This window comes from Rattus norvegicus, chromosome 4, assembly GCF_036323735.1.
Source record: "Rattus norvegicus strain BN/NHsdMcwi chromosome 4, GRCr8, whole genome shotgun sequence".
Lineage (NCBI taxonomy): Eukaryota > Metazoa > Chordata > Mammalia > Rodentia > Muridae > Rattus > Rattus norvegicus.
Genome location: NC_086022.1, coordinates 101,783,539 through 101,798,694, shown reverse-complemented (window position 1 = coordinate 101,798,694; position 15,156 = coordinate 101,783,539). Strand labels below are relative to the sequence as shown.

Here is a 15,156-nt window from a genome sequence, read left to right as displayed (position 1 = left end):
TACAGACTTGAACAAAAACCTTCTAACCCCTTAGGACCCAGTAACTTCCTCCTGGAGATTAAATGTGGCCAGGGCTTTGTAGTCTACACAGGGTGTACTGCATTATAATGTCATTTGCATCTCTGGATATCTGTCTCCATAATATTCCACTGTACTACAGTGCTGTTCTCAAATAATCTACTTTTCCTGTCATTATTTAGTCTCAATTTTTGTTCTGATTGTGGAAGGCAAGTGTGGCAGGCACTTCTCCTCAGCTTAGTGTATGTTTATATCCATCTTTCTCATAAATTAGGGAAAATTATGTTTTGAATTTGTTGAAGATATTTTATGGATCTTTGAGCAGGGAAACTTTTTTTATATTTATATTATTCTTAAATTTTGTCTTTCCATAGTCCCAAATGTCCTGGGTCTTTGCGCTAGAAAGGATTTCAATTTGGCATTTCTTTAGAGAGGTGTATTAATTTGTTATATTGTATCTTCTACCTCTGAAGTTATCTCTCCTATTGTGTTGGTGATGCTTTTCTATCTATTTTTTTTATTCTTTTCAGAGTCAGTGGATCCATCAGAATTCACTTTTACTACTAGCACTCTGGAAATTCAAGTCATAATATAAATTACACAGAAATGCAGCTATGGGCTAAAGAGATGGCTCAGTGGTTATGAGTACTGAATGCTCTTCCAGACATCCAGTGTTCAACTCCCAACATCCACATAGTGGCTCACAACCATCTGTCATGAGATCTGATGCCCTCTTCTGGTGTGTCTGAAGACAGCTATAATGTATTTATATATAATGAATAAATAAATCTTTTAAAAAATGCAACTATGTCTTCATCTTGGTCCCCAAACATCTGAAGTGGAGATGTTTCCCCAAAACTATAGCCTGACTATGGTATCCATTGCCCAACAAGTCTGACTTACTGACTTCAGTGGGAGAGGACACGCATAATACTGCAGAGAAAGGATACATCTGAGGAGAAACAAGTATGGAGGAAGGATCCTGCGAGTTGGGGACTTAAAGAGGGGACAGCTTTGGGGATGTAGATAAATAAATGATGAATTAATGAATTAATAAATAAATTGCACAGAGATGCAGAAATGTGGAGCTAGGATTTCACAGTTGCTTTCCCTGGTTCCTCAAACTGCAGACAGAATGGTGCAAATGAAGCCAGACATTGAAGGACACTGGAAAGTTTTAGCCAAAAATGCCCAGGAGCCTTCTATCTCCCACAATACTTTTGGTGTTTGTTTTGTTATTTGGCTTGCTCATTTGTTTGTTGTTTGTTTTTACTCTGGAAAACAGACATTATTTAGTCTCTAAGCTTCATGAACTGTACGGTTCATTCTACCTGAAGCATCTTGGTGACAACATTAGTTGAGATTCGTATAGTAAATCAAATGTCATTGTAGGTGTCCCAAACACTAATTAGTTTTAGAAATGGAGATAATCGAAATATAACAGTAGAGTTATTGACTGGCTTTGAATATGTGGGAAGGAGGAGATCAGGAAAATTGATACTTAAGATACAGAATCTTCTAGTGTTCATACAGAAACCATATGTCAGTTGTCATCAAAAATGAGCTATCTCAGCTTGAGGTCTCAAGATTTGTTTCATTAGTCCAGTGTTATGGTAGTGATGTTCCCTGCTCCCTGTAGCTTTACTCCAAATTTAAAGTAGTCCTCACTTTTTTCATGCACCTGCCAGAAAGTGCTATTGGGTTTTATAATCTCACAAACTACCTTATACATGTGATGTATAAACCCTTAATTAAGCCATTGTATGAGGAGTTAGAGAAGATAAATGACTTTGTGTGTATGTGTGTGTGTGTGTGTGTGTGTGTGTGTGTGTGTTTGTGTGAAATGTAGTTCAGAACTCACAGGAAGCATTTTGACATAGGTAATTGCTAAAAATAAAAAAAATTAAAGCTAGGTAGATACACACACACAAAAATATGTGTGCACAAACATTTTGTCATACAAAATTATAATTAAAATATTTTGAAAGGTTTTATTTTTCATTGAATGTATATGAGTATTTTGCCTACATATATGTCTATGTACCATGTGTATGCCTGGTAGCTATGGAGGACAGTAGAAGGTGATAGATCCTTCTGAACTATAGTTACAGATAGTGGTGAGCCACCATGTGGTCAAGGGAATCCAATCTGGCTCGAGTGGATGAAAAACAAGTCCTCTTAACTGCTGTGCTATATCCTTATCCCCTGTAAATATATACTAAAAAATTTAGTATAATTTACAAATTAAGAATGGGAGAACAAAGGGCTTGATATGAAGACTTGGTGGGAAGTAAAATCTTTATTATTAATTCATTTATATCATAATAGAAGAAATTACACTACAGTATTTAAAAGAAAAACTATCATGACTAAACTGGATAATACAATGCATCAGAAGAAAAAAATCCCCACGAGAAGACATAAGAGTCACAGACCTACTTGTTTGAACACTGTAGGAACCCCATAAATACACAAAAGTGGAAGCCATCATATATATGTAGACAATGTGGTACAGTCCTGTGAAGGCCATGTGCATGTTTCTTCATACTTTTTCAGCTAATATGAGCTTTGTTCATGTTGATTAAATGGGCCTGGTTTTCTGGTCTCTCGCATCTTTTCTCCTGATTATATCTTTCTGTTCCTTCTCATCTACAGTTCCTTGAACTCTGAGTTGTTACAGCCTTCCCACTTCAAGCTGAAGGTTTATCAGTCTAAACGGTATTGCTCCCATAGAGTCAGTTGTAATAATGTCTGTGGGGACAGCTAATCTGGGACCCTGTTACCTATCAGGAAAGAAGTGATGCTCCTTGTGTTTTTACTTATTAAAATTTGCTATATATTAATTAAATATTCATACATTCTATTTATAATATGCGAAACCCAGAGCTGTGAGGGTCACTAGTATTGTAAACTTACCATTATCACTAATTCATGAGTAAGCATATTTCAATATATTTTTGTATGCTGTAGTCATCCTTGTTCTAGTCTTGTTTAGGCAGCTGCCATTAGACCTCATGGATTGAATTTCTCTGATGTATCTAGGAAACATAATCTTAGAGCAAATCTCTTGTTTCTCTGGCTCTTAAAATATTTCTACCACTCTGCAGTGATCCCTGAGCTACAGGTGTAGAAAGTATGTTGCAGTTGGATCATTTGGGACTGGTCCCACATGATATCCCAATATCTGTATTTTAATAATTTGTATTTTTTAATAGTGATCTCTATCTTAGAAGGCCATGAATATGAGAAAGAGCAAGGAGAGTCCATGAATTTGTTTTAATGGAGAAAAAGAAAGTGGTAAAAACTATGCAGTTATATTGTAATTTCAAAATCTAAAAAATAAAGGAATGCAAACTAATTCTTACATTTAATTCAAGATCAAAGAGGTGACTAAAATTACCAATAAAGTAATAAAAGAGATCCATATTTAAATATGAAAGAACCTGCATTGAAAGTACCATAATCCCCTTTTGGTCATCTGTTTCCCTTTTAAGAATCAAAGAAATACAGCAATGCTAGGTGGGGAATCTCAGGGATGGCTTAGTGTATTCAATTAGAGTTGAAATGATAGAGATATTCAACAGAGATGTTTTGTTTCTATTCTTTTTATTGTAACAATACAATGCCTAGTAACCTCTGGAACAAAAGAGTAGATAATACAGGATGAATCTCTTCTTCCTTATCTGGTCTTTGATACATAGAATTGAATCCCAATTAAATCCTGGATGGCAACTGGTTTAACTAAAAGATCTACATCTTCAGAGATAATATTCATTCATCAATTCATCTATCCATAAATATCTTAGAATGAAGATGCTTTATAAGCTGGTACAATTTGTATGATATTTTAAATAAAAACCATCACTATTAACCTCAAAACAACCTGTGTCTTGCTGTCCTCTGAAGGTTTTCATGGTTTTTAACTAAATGGATAATACATTCAGTGGTTTAACTGAGTAACATTTTAGATATATAATCCCCTCATCCATTGCATTTTCAGTTGAAATCTGATTTCAAATTGCTAGTATTTATCATTTACTATATCATGATTTGTGGTATCACTACTCTCTCTAGATTTTGAGCAGTAGTAACAATCTCTAACTCAAAGGCAGCCACATCATCACAAGATCATATCACACTGTTTCATCATTCTAAAACTACATTGGCTATTCTACAATCTGTTAGATCATGACTTTATATTAAATAACTTCATAAGTGATAAGTAGGTTCTATTTATTTTAGCCATTTATAATTTCACTGTAAAACATAGAGTAGGTAGTATCTGTGAATATGGACTTACTGTGCTTATAGAAATTCATATATTTTAGATACTTTCATAGCTGTATTTAACATTAATGTTTCTTTGTTTTGTAATGACATGAATTGAGGTATATGTGTGTATGTGTTTGACTGTATGAACATTTTTTTCAATATGTCTAAATGACTAGAAGGAAAGATCACTCCTTTCATGGATTTTCAACGTAGTTTAGTTTCTTTTTCTTTGTTCTTCCTTAAACACAATAATTTTTTTTTGCACTCATCACTGTGAATGTAGTTTTCATCTAGACTCCAAAATAGACATCATCCAATACTGTCTTCATTTTGGTTACCTTAACAATAGAGTGAAGTAGTAGCACATTTCTACTCAGTCAATAACATCAGCTTTAGAGCCGCAATTAGCTTACCACTAGAAAACAAAAAATCCATAGGCTCTTGTACTTGCTACCCAAGATCTCCAAGTGTCTGCAAACTTCAATGACAATTGTCTTGACACTAACCACAACGAGAGTTATCCTATTTAATCTGGTGAAAAAACAAGCCTGCTGCCTCCTGAAGAGGAGACCATGGCTATCCCAGAATTCTGGTTTGTGATAACAGGCTTTCCTGGTTCAGCATAATCCATTTCCACTGTGCTTGTTGTAGTCATATTACTGGGACTAATTGGAGGAAATCGAGTTAGTATGAAGGTATGATTGGATGTTTCTGGGTCATGAAAAGATTTCTCAGAAGTTTGTTCGTTTTTTGTTCTTGTGGTAGGGTAGGGTTCAATCACCCATATTCACATGACACAGCTTTTCATAACTACGGTACTAGGATATCTGAAGCCCTCTTTTGACAAGCTTGATAAGAAAACATGCAGGTTATTTGTATACATTTATGCAGCAGGAAAACCCTAGTAAATATGAAATAAAATGTGCAAATCTGAAGAACATTAGCTATCCTCCTATCTCAATAGAGACACGAATATTTTTTTTGAGAATACTAAACACATTTCAAAATTAAATAATAAGCATCCTTTTCTTTACCCACATTGACCTTAAACAAATGTGCTGGATTATTTATATTATATAACACCAAGGATGAATTAATACCCTTATGAGTACAATATAAAAACCCTCTTCACAACAATAATAGAAGAACATTTCATTCTTAATGAACAAGTATATGATTAACAGCTAATTGCTGAACACACACACACACACACACACACACACACACACACACACAAAATCAAGGATAAGACCATGGCTTACCTTGAAGTAAAAGTAGCCATGTATTTAGAAAAGGATCCTTAATTATTCACTTTAAATACCACAAAATATTGGTTACTCTGCTTACTCCAGAGAACCTTATTGTCCCATTAGGGAAATTTTATAGTCCCTATTACCCGGGAGCTTTATAGTCCCTTATTCAGAAGCTTATTGCCCCTTCTGGGAACTTAAGGACATTGCTGTCATGAAAATTGAAGACTTCTGAATCCACACGAGAAAAGAGAATTTTCTCATTTCCCCATACTTGGCCACCAGTTGAAGCGCCCACCTCAGCCAGCAAGGAAGACAAAATACCGTTGGATTCTTCTCAACAGCCTTTATTGCAGGAATACCTCATTCTTGATACGTGGGACCCTGAGGAACAAAGGCACCAGCCTTATATACAAGACAGGCTTTGGCTGTAAACATGTCCTCTGGGGATTGGTGGAGTATGAAATACCTTATTAGCATGAATATCACTCCAGTCTGATAACTGCCGGAGAAATGCCAACACATGTGCGTTGCAAGCCCGCCCTGCTCTTAAATGATGGTAAATAAGCTAATAAAGCATGGGGAACTCACACTCCACCCCCTCCTGTCAGCTCTTCGGGAGCTTCTTGGTTAGTGTAAGCTTGAAGCAATAGAGGGCAAGCTTAAACCAGGGACAAAGCTGCTTTGGCAAATGGTTGGTGCCTGCTTAGAAGATAAAGGATGTGAAGAAGCTGTTAGGACAGGTCAGAAAATCCTTATAGAGCAACAAGAAAGTGTGTCAGAAGGAGAGAAAGTTTTGAAGGAAGGAAAGAAAAGAAAGGGAGGAAAGGAAGTAAAAGAAAAGATAGAAAAGACCAAGGAGAGGATATAGAAAGATAAGAGTAATAGTCCGGACCTAGAGACATAGAATATATATCACTATTTAAAGGCACTGACCTTGGGAATGTCTAGTGACTCAGAGCTTAGTGAGAATGAATTGGCAGACTTTGAAGAAGAAACTGCTCATAAATAAAAGTTCCCCAGATAAGGCCTCCGGCTATGGAGCAAGTGTAGTGAGTAGGAAACTTAATTATATGGACCCCGCTCTAGTGGTGGTGTGTTGATAGCCAACATTAATTTTTTGAAGCATAGTGTTTTATCTGTGCTTGTTCTCCCAGCCCACACAGTAGGGGAGAGCGAAACTAGCTGCGGAGCTGCTGCAGTGAGCATGGAGACTTCTCAGTCTCTCCCAATTTTTCTGGCTCTTCAAGAGCTGTTTGAAAGAAAAGGCTTAGGAAAAAAATAAAATAAAAGCACTATAGAGAGATTTCTTAGTGAGTGTGAAGCCATTGCACCTTGGTTCTTGTCTCTGGGAATCTCACGGTGGCCAGCTGGGACAAGCTGGGGAAGGATTTAAATTTTGCTTGGGAGCAAGGAACCTTAAAGGGACAGGCTGTGTTAAAAATGCTACAGGAGGAATGATCTGAAAAGTCTGAGAGTGAGGCGGGGGAGGACTCTAAGTAAAACAAGTACAAGAAAGGAATTTATCCATCCCTCAAAGAACAAGGTCAGAAAAAAAAAATTCCAGTTGCTGCCAGTTGAAGGCCTGACCTTCAACACTGGCTCACAGAAAGAGAGTGCTCAATAAGAGAAGTTTTATGAGGCAGAACATTGACAATATATATAAATTTGAATTTCCGATTGGCTTAAAACAATCACAAAATAATCTAAACTGCTCTTAGATTCACAGAAATCCTCCTGGCTCTGCTTCTAGATTTCTAGGATTAAAGAGGTATGCTATCATACTGACGCTGAAGTCTTATATTATATAGGAACATCCAGTCTGCACTATGCAACATACAACATTTAATTATGGCTACATTTGTGTTCAAGTGAGACTGTTATATGAAAAATGATTCCTATTCCTCTTCTTTATTTATTCAAAGGAAGGATATATTCTCAGGCTTTTTGTTTGTGACTTTTATTCTTCAGGCATCTGTATATGTTTCTCATTAGTGTTGTCCTGTGTCTCTAAGATGTGGTCACTGAATCCTGGAATTCATTATTACAATGAACTCTATCTATGACCAGTCATATGACCAGTCCATTTTATTCATTTTCCACTATGAACTATTTGGCATCTGTACTAGAGAAAATGTAATTTGTTACATCTAATAATACATTGAAGAAGAATGGAAACAAAAGGTGTCTTCTAAATAACCATATACTTTCAGTTCTAGCTAAATGTGTAGCCCTTAGGGATTTCGTACATCTTACAGTTAATACTGTTGCCTCCCCAGAGGGCCAATAGACTGCTTTGAGTAGAATAGACTCTCCAACAACAGAAGATTTTTATCTCAGCTCTGTGCTCTTTGTTTCTCTTTACATAACATGAGGCTGAAAAAGGGATAAAGGATTTCTTGAGGCTCTTTCACATGGAAGCTTCCTGAAAGATAACAGAAAATACTATCCTATCAAGGTTCTGAGAAATTCTTTATCCAACGAATGCCACATCTCCTAAAATTCTTTCCTTTAAAATTTTAATTCACACACATGTACACAGCAGACACACACACACACACACACACACACACACACACACACACACGCACCATATGTGTTAAATAGTACCTTACTGACATTACAGATATAAAAATGAGCAATGCCCTAATCTAGTGTTCTGTTACATTGGCTCTCTATACTGCATACAAAACAAAATTTTCAAATGAAAAGATGAATCACATTTATGAAACAGTGTTCTTATCAAGAACATATACCAGGACATTCTAGTAAATCTCAATATGGGATATACCTCTATTGGCTTCATTTCTACTGATATGAGATTAATATCTCAAACCATAAATATAGAGACCTTACCTCATTGCAAAGCAACATGTTTATATGTATATATACATATAAAACCACAAAAATTTAATCTTGCACACAGTGTGGAACATACTACAAAGCTAGAAGAATTACTGGAAATAGACAGGATTGAGCCAACAAAATTGTATAACTTCTCACGAGTCTGGTTTGATTTGTATCTCAGTTTATTTAATCCTGTTAGTATTTTTATTGTTTCAGTATTAGGTAGTCAATCTTAGTCAAAATTTGTATGATTCCTGCTATGAGCTCACAACTATATAGAATAGAAGACTAATAGGAAAACTCAGAGGCATTTCTCCAAATTTTATGATTATCTTGCATTTAGTGCTATGTAAATGGCAAAGATAGACCCATTGCTCATCGAGATAGATTTATTGGGTCTGAAGTGATAGATGATTAGAGAATAAAGACAGCTAGTTGTTCCTGTTGAAGAAGTAAATTTGGCACTCAGCATCCATACTTGGTGGCTCACAATCAACTGCAGTAATTGCATTTTAGGAGATCATACACTTCTGTCTAGACTCTCTGGGCACTGGCATATAATCATAGCATATATGCATATATATGCATAAGTAAATATAAAAACAAAGTTCAAAATAAGATTTTTCTTGCTCTTTCATTATTATTGGTCTCACTACAATTTAGAATAAATATTTATATTCACCTACAAAGGAATTCACCCACAAAGGAATTCACCCAACAAAGTTACTCCAAGTCAGTTTTATCTTCATTATTATCAAAGTATATGAAATGACTTTTATTCTATCTGTACATCTTATATTGTTTTAAAAAAGCTTTCATTATTCCATAATCCCAGAATATTATGCAAATTCACAGAACATGGAGTCTTAGGCATAATCACAACACCTCTGATGTACAATGTTTATCTTTTATTTGAGAGAATACCACCCCCATTTTATTACTAATGAACTTTATTTCTAGACGTGTCCATCAACTATATCAGATGAAAAATATAACACCATATGAACTTATAAAATGATCCATGGCTTCTGAACCTTGATGTAACTCCTGATTTCAACTTGGATGTATGGTGTACCAGGAGATTAGGAGGATTCCCTGGTCTCTGCTGATATCAGGCTAATGATATAGTAATTTTCTCTCTTGCCATACCAGCAATGGTGACTTTGTCATCTTTTAGGCAGATGAATAGGATGGGGATTGTGTCAACTGGATGCAATATATTATGCCTGTGATTAGAAACATACAAAAATATACATGGTATATTTGATATATCATGGTATATCATGATAGAAATGACTTCTCTGAAGTTTCAGGTAACCTTGATTACAAATGGCCAAAAAATACCTATAGTCGTTCTTCGATACCTGGACTCCAAAACAGCAAGAACATCAGAAGCTTGGAGGGAGCCTTCATGTCTGCACTGTGACCCGACATTGATTGACTCCTAGATAGGGGACAGCCATTCTAATAAATGGTTCTGAATTAGAGTAGTGAACAAAAGCAAACAGTCAGAACTGGAGAAGGGCTAGATTTTCTAAGAAATTAATTGGTGCTGTGTCTGGATATAGCATACAGGACCAGAATCATGAAAGTTTTGCTGCATACTATTCCTGACGATGGCAGACTTTATTTTTCTCTCATATCTGATTATTTTTGTTTACATTTCAAATGTTATACCCTTTCCCTGTTTCTCCTCCAGAAATCCCCTAATCTGTCCCCTGTCCATTTGAGGGTGGTTTCCAGCCCAAAGACCCACCCCTTTCTGCCTCGCTCCCCTGACATTCCACTACACTTGGATATCAAGACTTGGCAAGAACAAGGGCTTTTCCTCTCATTGGTTCCTAACAAGGCCATCCTCTGCAACTTATGCAGCTAGAGTCTTGGATCTGTCCATGTGCACTCTTTGGATGGTGATTCTGTTCCTAGGGGTTCTGGTTGGTTGATATTGTTGTTCTTCCTATAGGGTTGCAATCCCCTTCAGCTCCTTCAATCCTCTCTCTAACTCTTCCAATGGGGACCCCATTCTCAGTAAAGTGGTTGGCTGCCAGCATTCATCTCTGTATTTTTTATATCTCTGGCAGAGCTTCTCAGGAAACAGGTAGATAACAGGCTCCTGTCAGCATGCACTTCGTGGCATCACCAATATTGTTTGTGTTTGGTGGCTGCATATGGCGTGGAAATGACATTTGGGGCAGTATTTAGATTCCTTCAGTTTCTGCTCCAAACTTTGTCCCCACATTTCCTCCTATAAATATTTCTCTTGGCCCTTCAAGGAAAGACTGAAGCATCCACACCTTGGTAGTCCTTCTTCTTGAGGTCATATGGTCGGTGGATATTATTATGGGTAATGTGAGCTTTTAAGGTAATATCCACTTAAGAATGAGTTCATAAAATGTGTGATTTTTTTGTGATAGGCTTACTTCATACAGGATGATATTTTCTAGTTTCATCCATTTGCCAATGAATTTCATGAAGTCATTGCTTTTAATAACTGAGAAGTACTCCACTGTCTGAATGTACCATATTTCTCTATTCATTCCTCTGTTGAGGGTAATCTGGGTTCTTTCCAGCATCTGGCTATTAAAAATAAGGTTGCTATGAACATAGTGTCCTTGTATATTTTGTAGCATCTTTTGGGTATAGACACAAGATTGGTATAGCTAGGTCCTCAGGTTCTGAGAAATGTTCAGACTGATTTCCAGAGTGGTTGTACCAGCTTGCAATCCCATCAACCATGGAGGAGTGTTCCTCTTTCTCCACATCCTTGACTGCATCTCTTATCTCCTAAATATTTGATATTAGCCATTCTCACTGGTGTGAGGTGAAATCTCAGGGTTGCTTTGATTTGCATTTCCCTTATGAATAAAGATGTTGAACATTTCTTTAGATGTTTCTCAGCCATGCGGCACTCATCATCTGTGAATTCTGTCTTTAGCTCGGAACTCCATTTTTTAACTTTTGGGATCACTTAAATATACTACCATATCATCTGCAAATAGTGATATTTTGATTTCTTCCTTTCCAATCTGTATCCCTTTGATATCCTTTTGTTGTCTGATTGCTCTGGCTAAAACTTCAAGAACTATATTGAATAAGTAGTATAATAAAAAAAAAAAAGGATATTTAGTCCAACTTCCAAAGTCCCCATAGTCTTTAGAAGTATCAACAATGTTAAAAGTCTAAAGTTCAAAGTCTCTTCAGAGATTCATCTAATCACTTAACTGTAATCCTCGGATTAAGACAGGCAACCAGTTGGCCAAACTTCAAACTCTGCCATCTCTATGTCTGATGTCAAAGTGGTCTTCAGATCTTCACCTCCTTTTTCACCTTGTTGACTGCAACAAACTTCTTTTTCCTGAGCTGGTTCCACTCCCTGGTAGTAACTTTCCTCAGCAGACAGCCCATTTATCTGGCCTCTTTAACATCTTTGGGTCCCCACGGCAGCTTGTTTCAATGTCTGGGATCCACACATTATCCTCCAAAGGGCTGGCTTCACTTATGCAACTCTGCCCTCTGTAACACTGAGGTTCATTCACTCCACCGCTTCAGCTGTTCTTGGTGATCATCCCATGGTACTGGCATCTCTAACACACTGGGGTCTTCCATTGCAACTAGGCTTTACCAGCAGGCTCTCGTCATGGTGTCAAGCCTCAACCCCTTTGCATGACTGCTTAAGTCCTAGGCCATCATTTGCAACTGAGGGTACACTCTCTCTAACGGCTTTCCATGGCCTCTCACAGTGCCCAGTCACATCTGCCCTTCTTGACACCTTCATACCTTCAAAACTAGTACCACTTGGGTAATTCCTATACACTACCAAGTCAAGTCACAGCAGTAAGTACAACCTTGGCATTTGTAGAACACAGCTCTCAAAAAATCACTTCCCTGAAGATTTCACCTCAGTGATGCTGATTTCTTTTTATCTCCAGCTAACCAGCATCAATTGTCCCAGTAGTCACCATCTCCTCCTGAATATAAAACTAGAGACACATGACTGAACCTGCTGAGTTTTGCTGCTTGCAGGAGCTAGAACATGGCCCCCTTCTTCTATTACATTTCTAACTCATTCACTTCCTAAGATTGTCTGTCCTGGTTCTTGCTCTGTAGATTGACCTTGAATTTAGAGATCTGTATGACTCTCCTGAGATTAAAAGTGTGTATCACCACACCTGGATTTAATTTTTTCTTCACCTAGAACTTGCTCTGTTCTAGGCTGGTTTTGAACTCAGTGATCTGTTTGTCTTTGCCTCCTGGGATTAAAAGTTTATACAAAGTTGCCTGGAGCTAACTTAGGTGGATGGGATCTTGCTCTAAGGTCCTCCCTTAATGCAATTTAATATACTTGAACAGAGGACTCAGCTCCATTTCACTTCCAGGAGTCCCTTTAATTATTGAAACATATATTTTGTATTTTTCCTTTCTCAACTTCCCTTGTTTCGTTAAAATGCTCTTCATGAGACTTAATCAGAGAAAAACGTCTATGATGGGCATTTCTGAGACTACCTTTGTCAATGAAATTAATCTGAATCTTTTCAACTTAGCCTCAGGCAGACTCTTCAGACAAGGGCAAAAACTAGCCACATTCTTCACCAAAAGACCACAAAAGCAGTTTTTACAGCATATATTAAAATTCTTTGCTTGTGAAACTTCTTGGGCCAGGCCTGCATAATTCAAATCACTCTCAGTAACAAAAAATTTGTTCACAGCAATAAAACCCTAACTAAGACAAAGTTTGGTACCAGACCCTGGGGTATGGTTGTGATATGCCTGATCCTGCTTTTGTTAGGAAGAATGTGGAACTTGGGACTTTGGATTTGGAAAGCAGTCGAAAGCTTTAAATGGTGTTTAATGGGCTATCTTATTAGGAATGTGGGAGTCTTTGTTACTGAGAGAAGTCAGTTTTAAGGAAGAGCTAGAAACATAGCCATGCTTCACCATGGCTATGCTAACTTCAAAGTTAGAGGAACAAAATTGAAACTTTCTCTAAGGTAAAGTAAAATTACTTTTTAAAATAAATCAGTTTATTCACTTTGCAACCCTATATCAGCCCTTCCTCTCCTCCCTGTACCCCCTCATGCAAGTCCTCTCACATTCCCTCAGTCTTTCCTATAAGTAAAACTTTTGATCAAATTTATACATGAATGCACAGACTCAGGTGCTGACAATCTTTAATAACTAAAATGTAATTTATTTGAAAAGTGCTCTGAGATATTCTCATATAATAAATAGAACATGAACTAATCAGTTACAGAGCACAATTCATACTGAGAATGGTGATTGTTCAGAGTAGTTTTAAATGAGTGCATCTTCATGAATCTCCAGCTCATGTTCTGTTAAGTACATGATTTCATTAAGTACAGTGTTTCCATGGATTTCATTGGGGATGTTCTTTTTCTGTCCTTCTAGGAAGGATATCAGTGCTTGACAATTGCAGAAATGTCTCTAAGCACACCTGGGCTCCAAATCATATTTCGAGGATATTTTTCAATTAGCTTTGTGTGAATAATCATCTGAAATAATTGGAATGAATAGGTGAGGTATCTAATGAGCAGCATTCAGGAAAATAGGAAGCACATAAGGCTTTCTGTGGTCATTAGAGACAGTCATTCTCAATACAAGTTTATGATGAGAGAAATATACCTCAAACTACTCAATTGAACATCCCTTGTTTAATGGATCAAATAAATCTTGCCTTATGGAAATATATGGATAAAACTATAGAATAGGTCTTTTCCTCCTAAAATGGAGGAAAGAGCAAACATAAATGTCCTGCTTTAGCATTGTTGTGACTAGAAATAAGTAGACATTGTTCTGATTCAATGTGCTTTGCCTTTGTTAACAGACCACATGTTTATAAGCCAAGAACTGCCCAGACTATATCTTGCTATTTGTATACTTCATTTTCAGAAACCACAAACCTTTCACAGTTGTTTTAAGGAGATGTTCTTATGAGAATAGCAGTAGTTAGCCAAAAACCATAATTCACACAATGAATTTTCAGGTGCAGATTTTCAACTTCCTGCTAATCAGTTTCACACGTAACAGAGGGTAGAGATTTTGAGCTCAGAATCTAGATAATTTTCTCCCTTGCAGGTTTTGAATCTAAACTATTTTTTCTTTTTCTTCTGAATATTGAAAGTATTTTTGTATCTCTATGTCAACTAAACCCTTTCTCTCTATGTTACCTTTTACTATTCACAGTGTCCAGTGGAGAAATTGTGCTCACTCAGTCTCCAACAACCATGGCTGCATCTCTGGGGGAGAAGGTCACCATCACCTGCAGTGCCAGCTCAAGTGTAAATTACATGCACTGGTACCAGCAGAAGTCAGGCACTTCCCCCAAACTCTTGATTTATTACACATCAAGCCTGGCTTCTGGAGTCCCAGATCGCTTCAGTGGCAGTGGTTCTGGGACCACTTATTTGCTCAGAATCAGCACCATGGAGACAGAAGATGCTGCCACTTATTACTGCCAGTATTGGAGTAGTAGCCAGTCCACACAGTAATACAGACTTGAACAAAAACCTTCTAACTCTGTAGGGCCCAGTTACTTCCTCCTAGAGATAAAATGTGGCCAGGGTTTTTATTGCAGTAGTTTATACAGGATGTACTGCTTTATAATGTCATTTGCATCTCTGGATAACTTTCTCCATAATATTCCTCTGTACTCAAGTTCTCTTATCAAATAATCTACTTTACCTGTCTTTATTTATTCTCAGTTTTTGTTCTGTTTGTGGAAGCATGTGTGCCAGTCACTTCTCCTCTGCTA

General features: G+C 37.0%; 1 gene segment (V, D, J or C); it reads left to right on the top strand.

Moving 5' to 3' along the window:
* Positions 1–14,376: 14,376 nt before the first annotated feature.
* On the top strand, positions 14,377–14,893 carry LOC690522 (Ig kappa chain V-VI region NQ2-48.2.2-like). The segment is given in 2 exon segments: positions 14,377–14,425; positions 14,589–14,893. Coding segments are annotated over 2 exon segments (354 nt in total).
* The last annotated feature ends 263 nt before the right edge of the window (positions 14,894–15,156 follow it).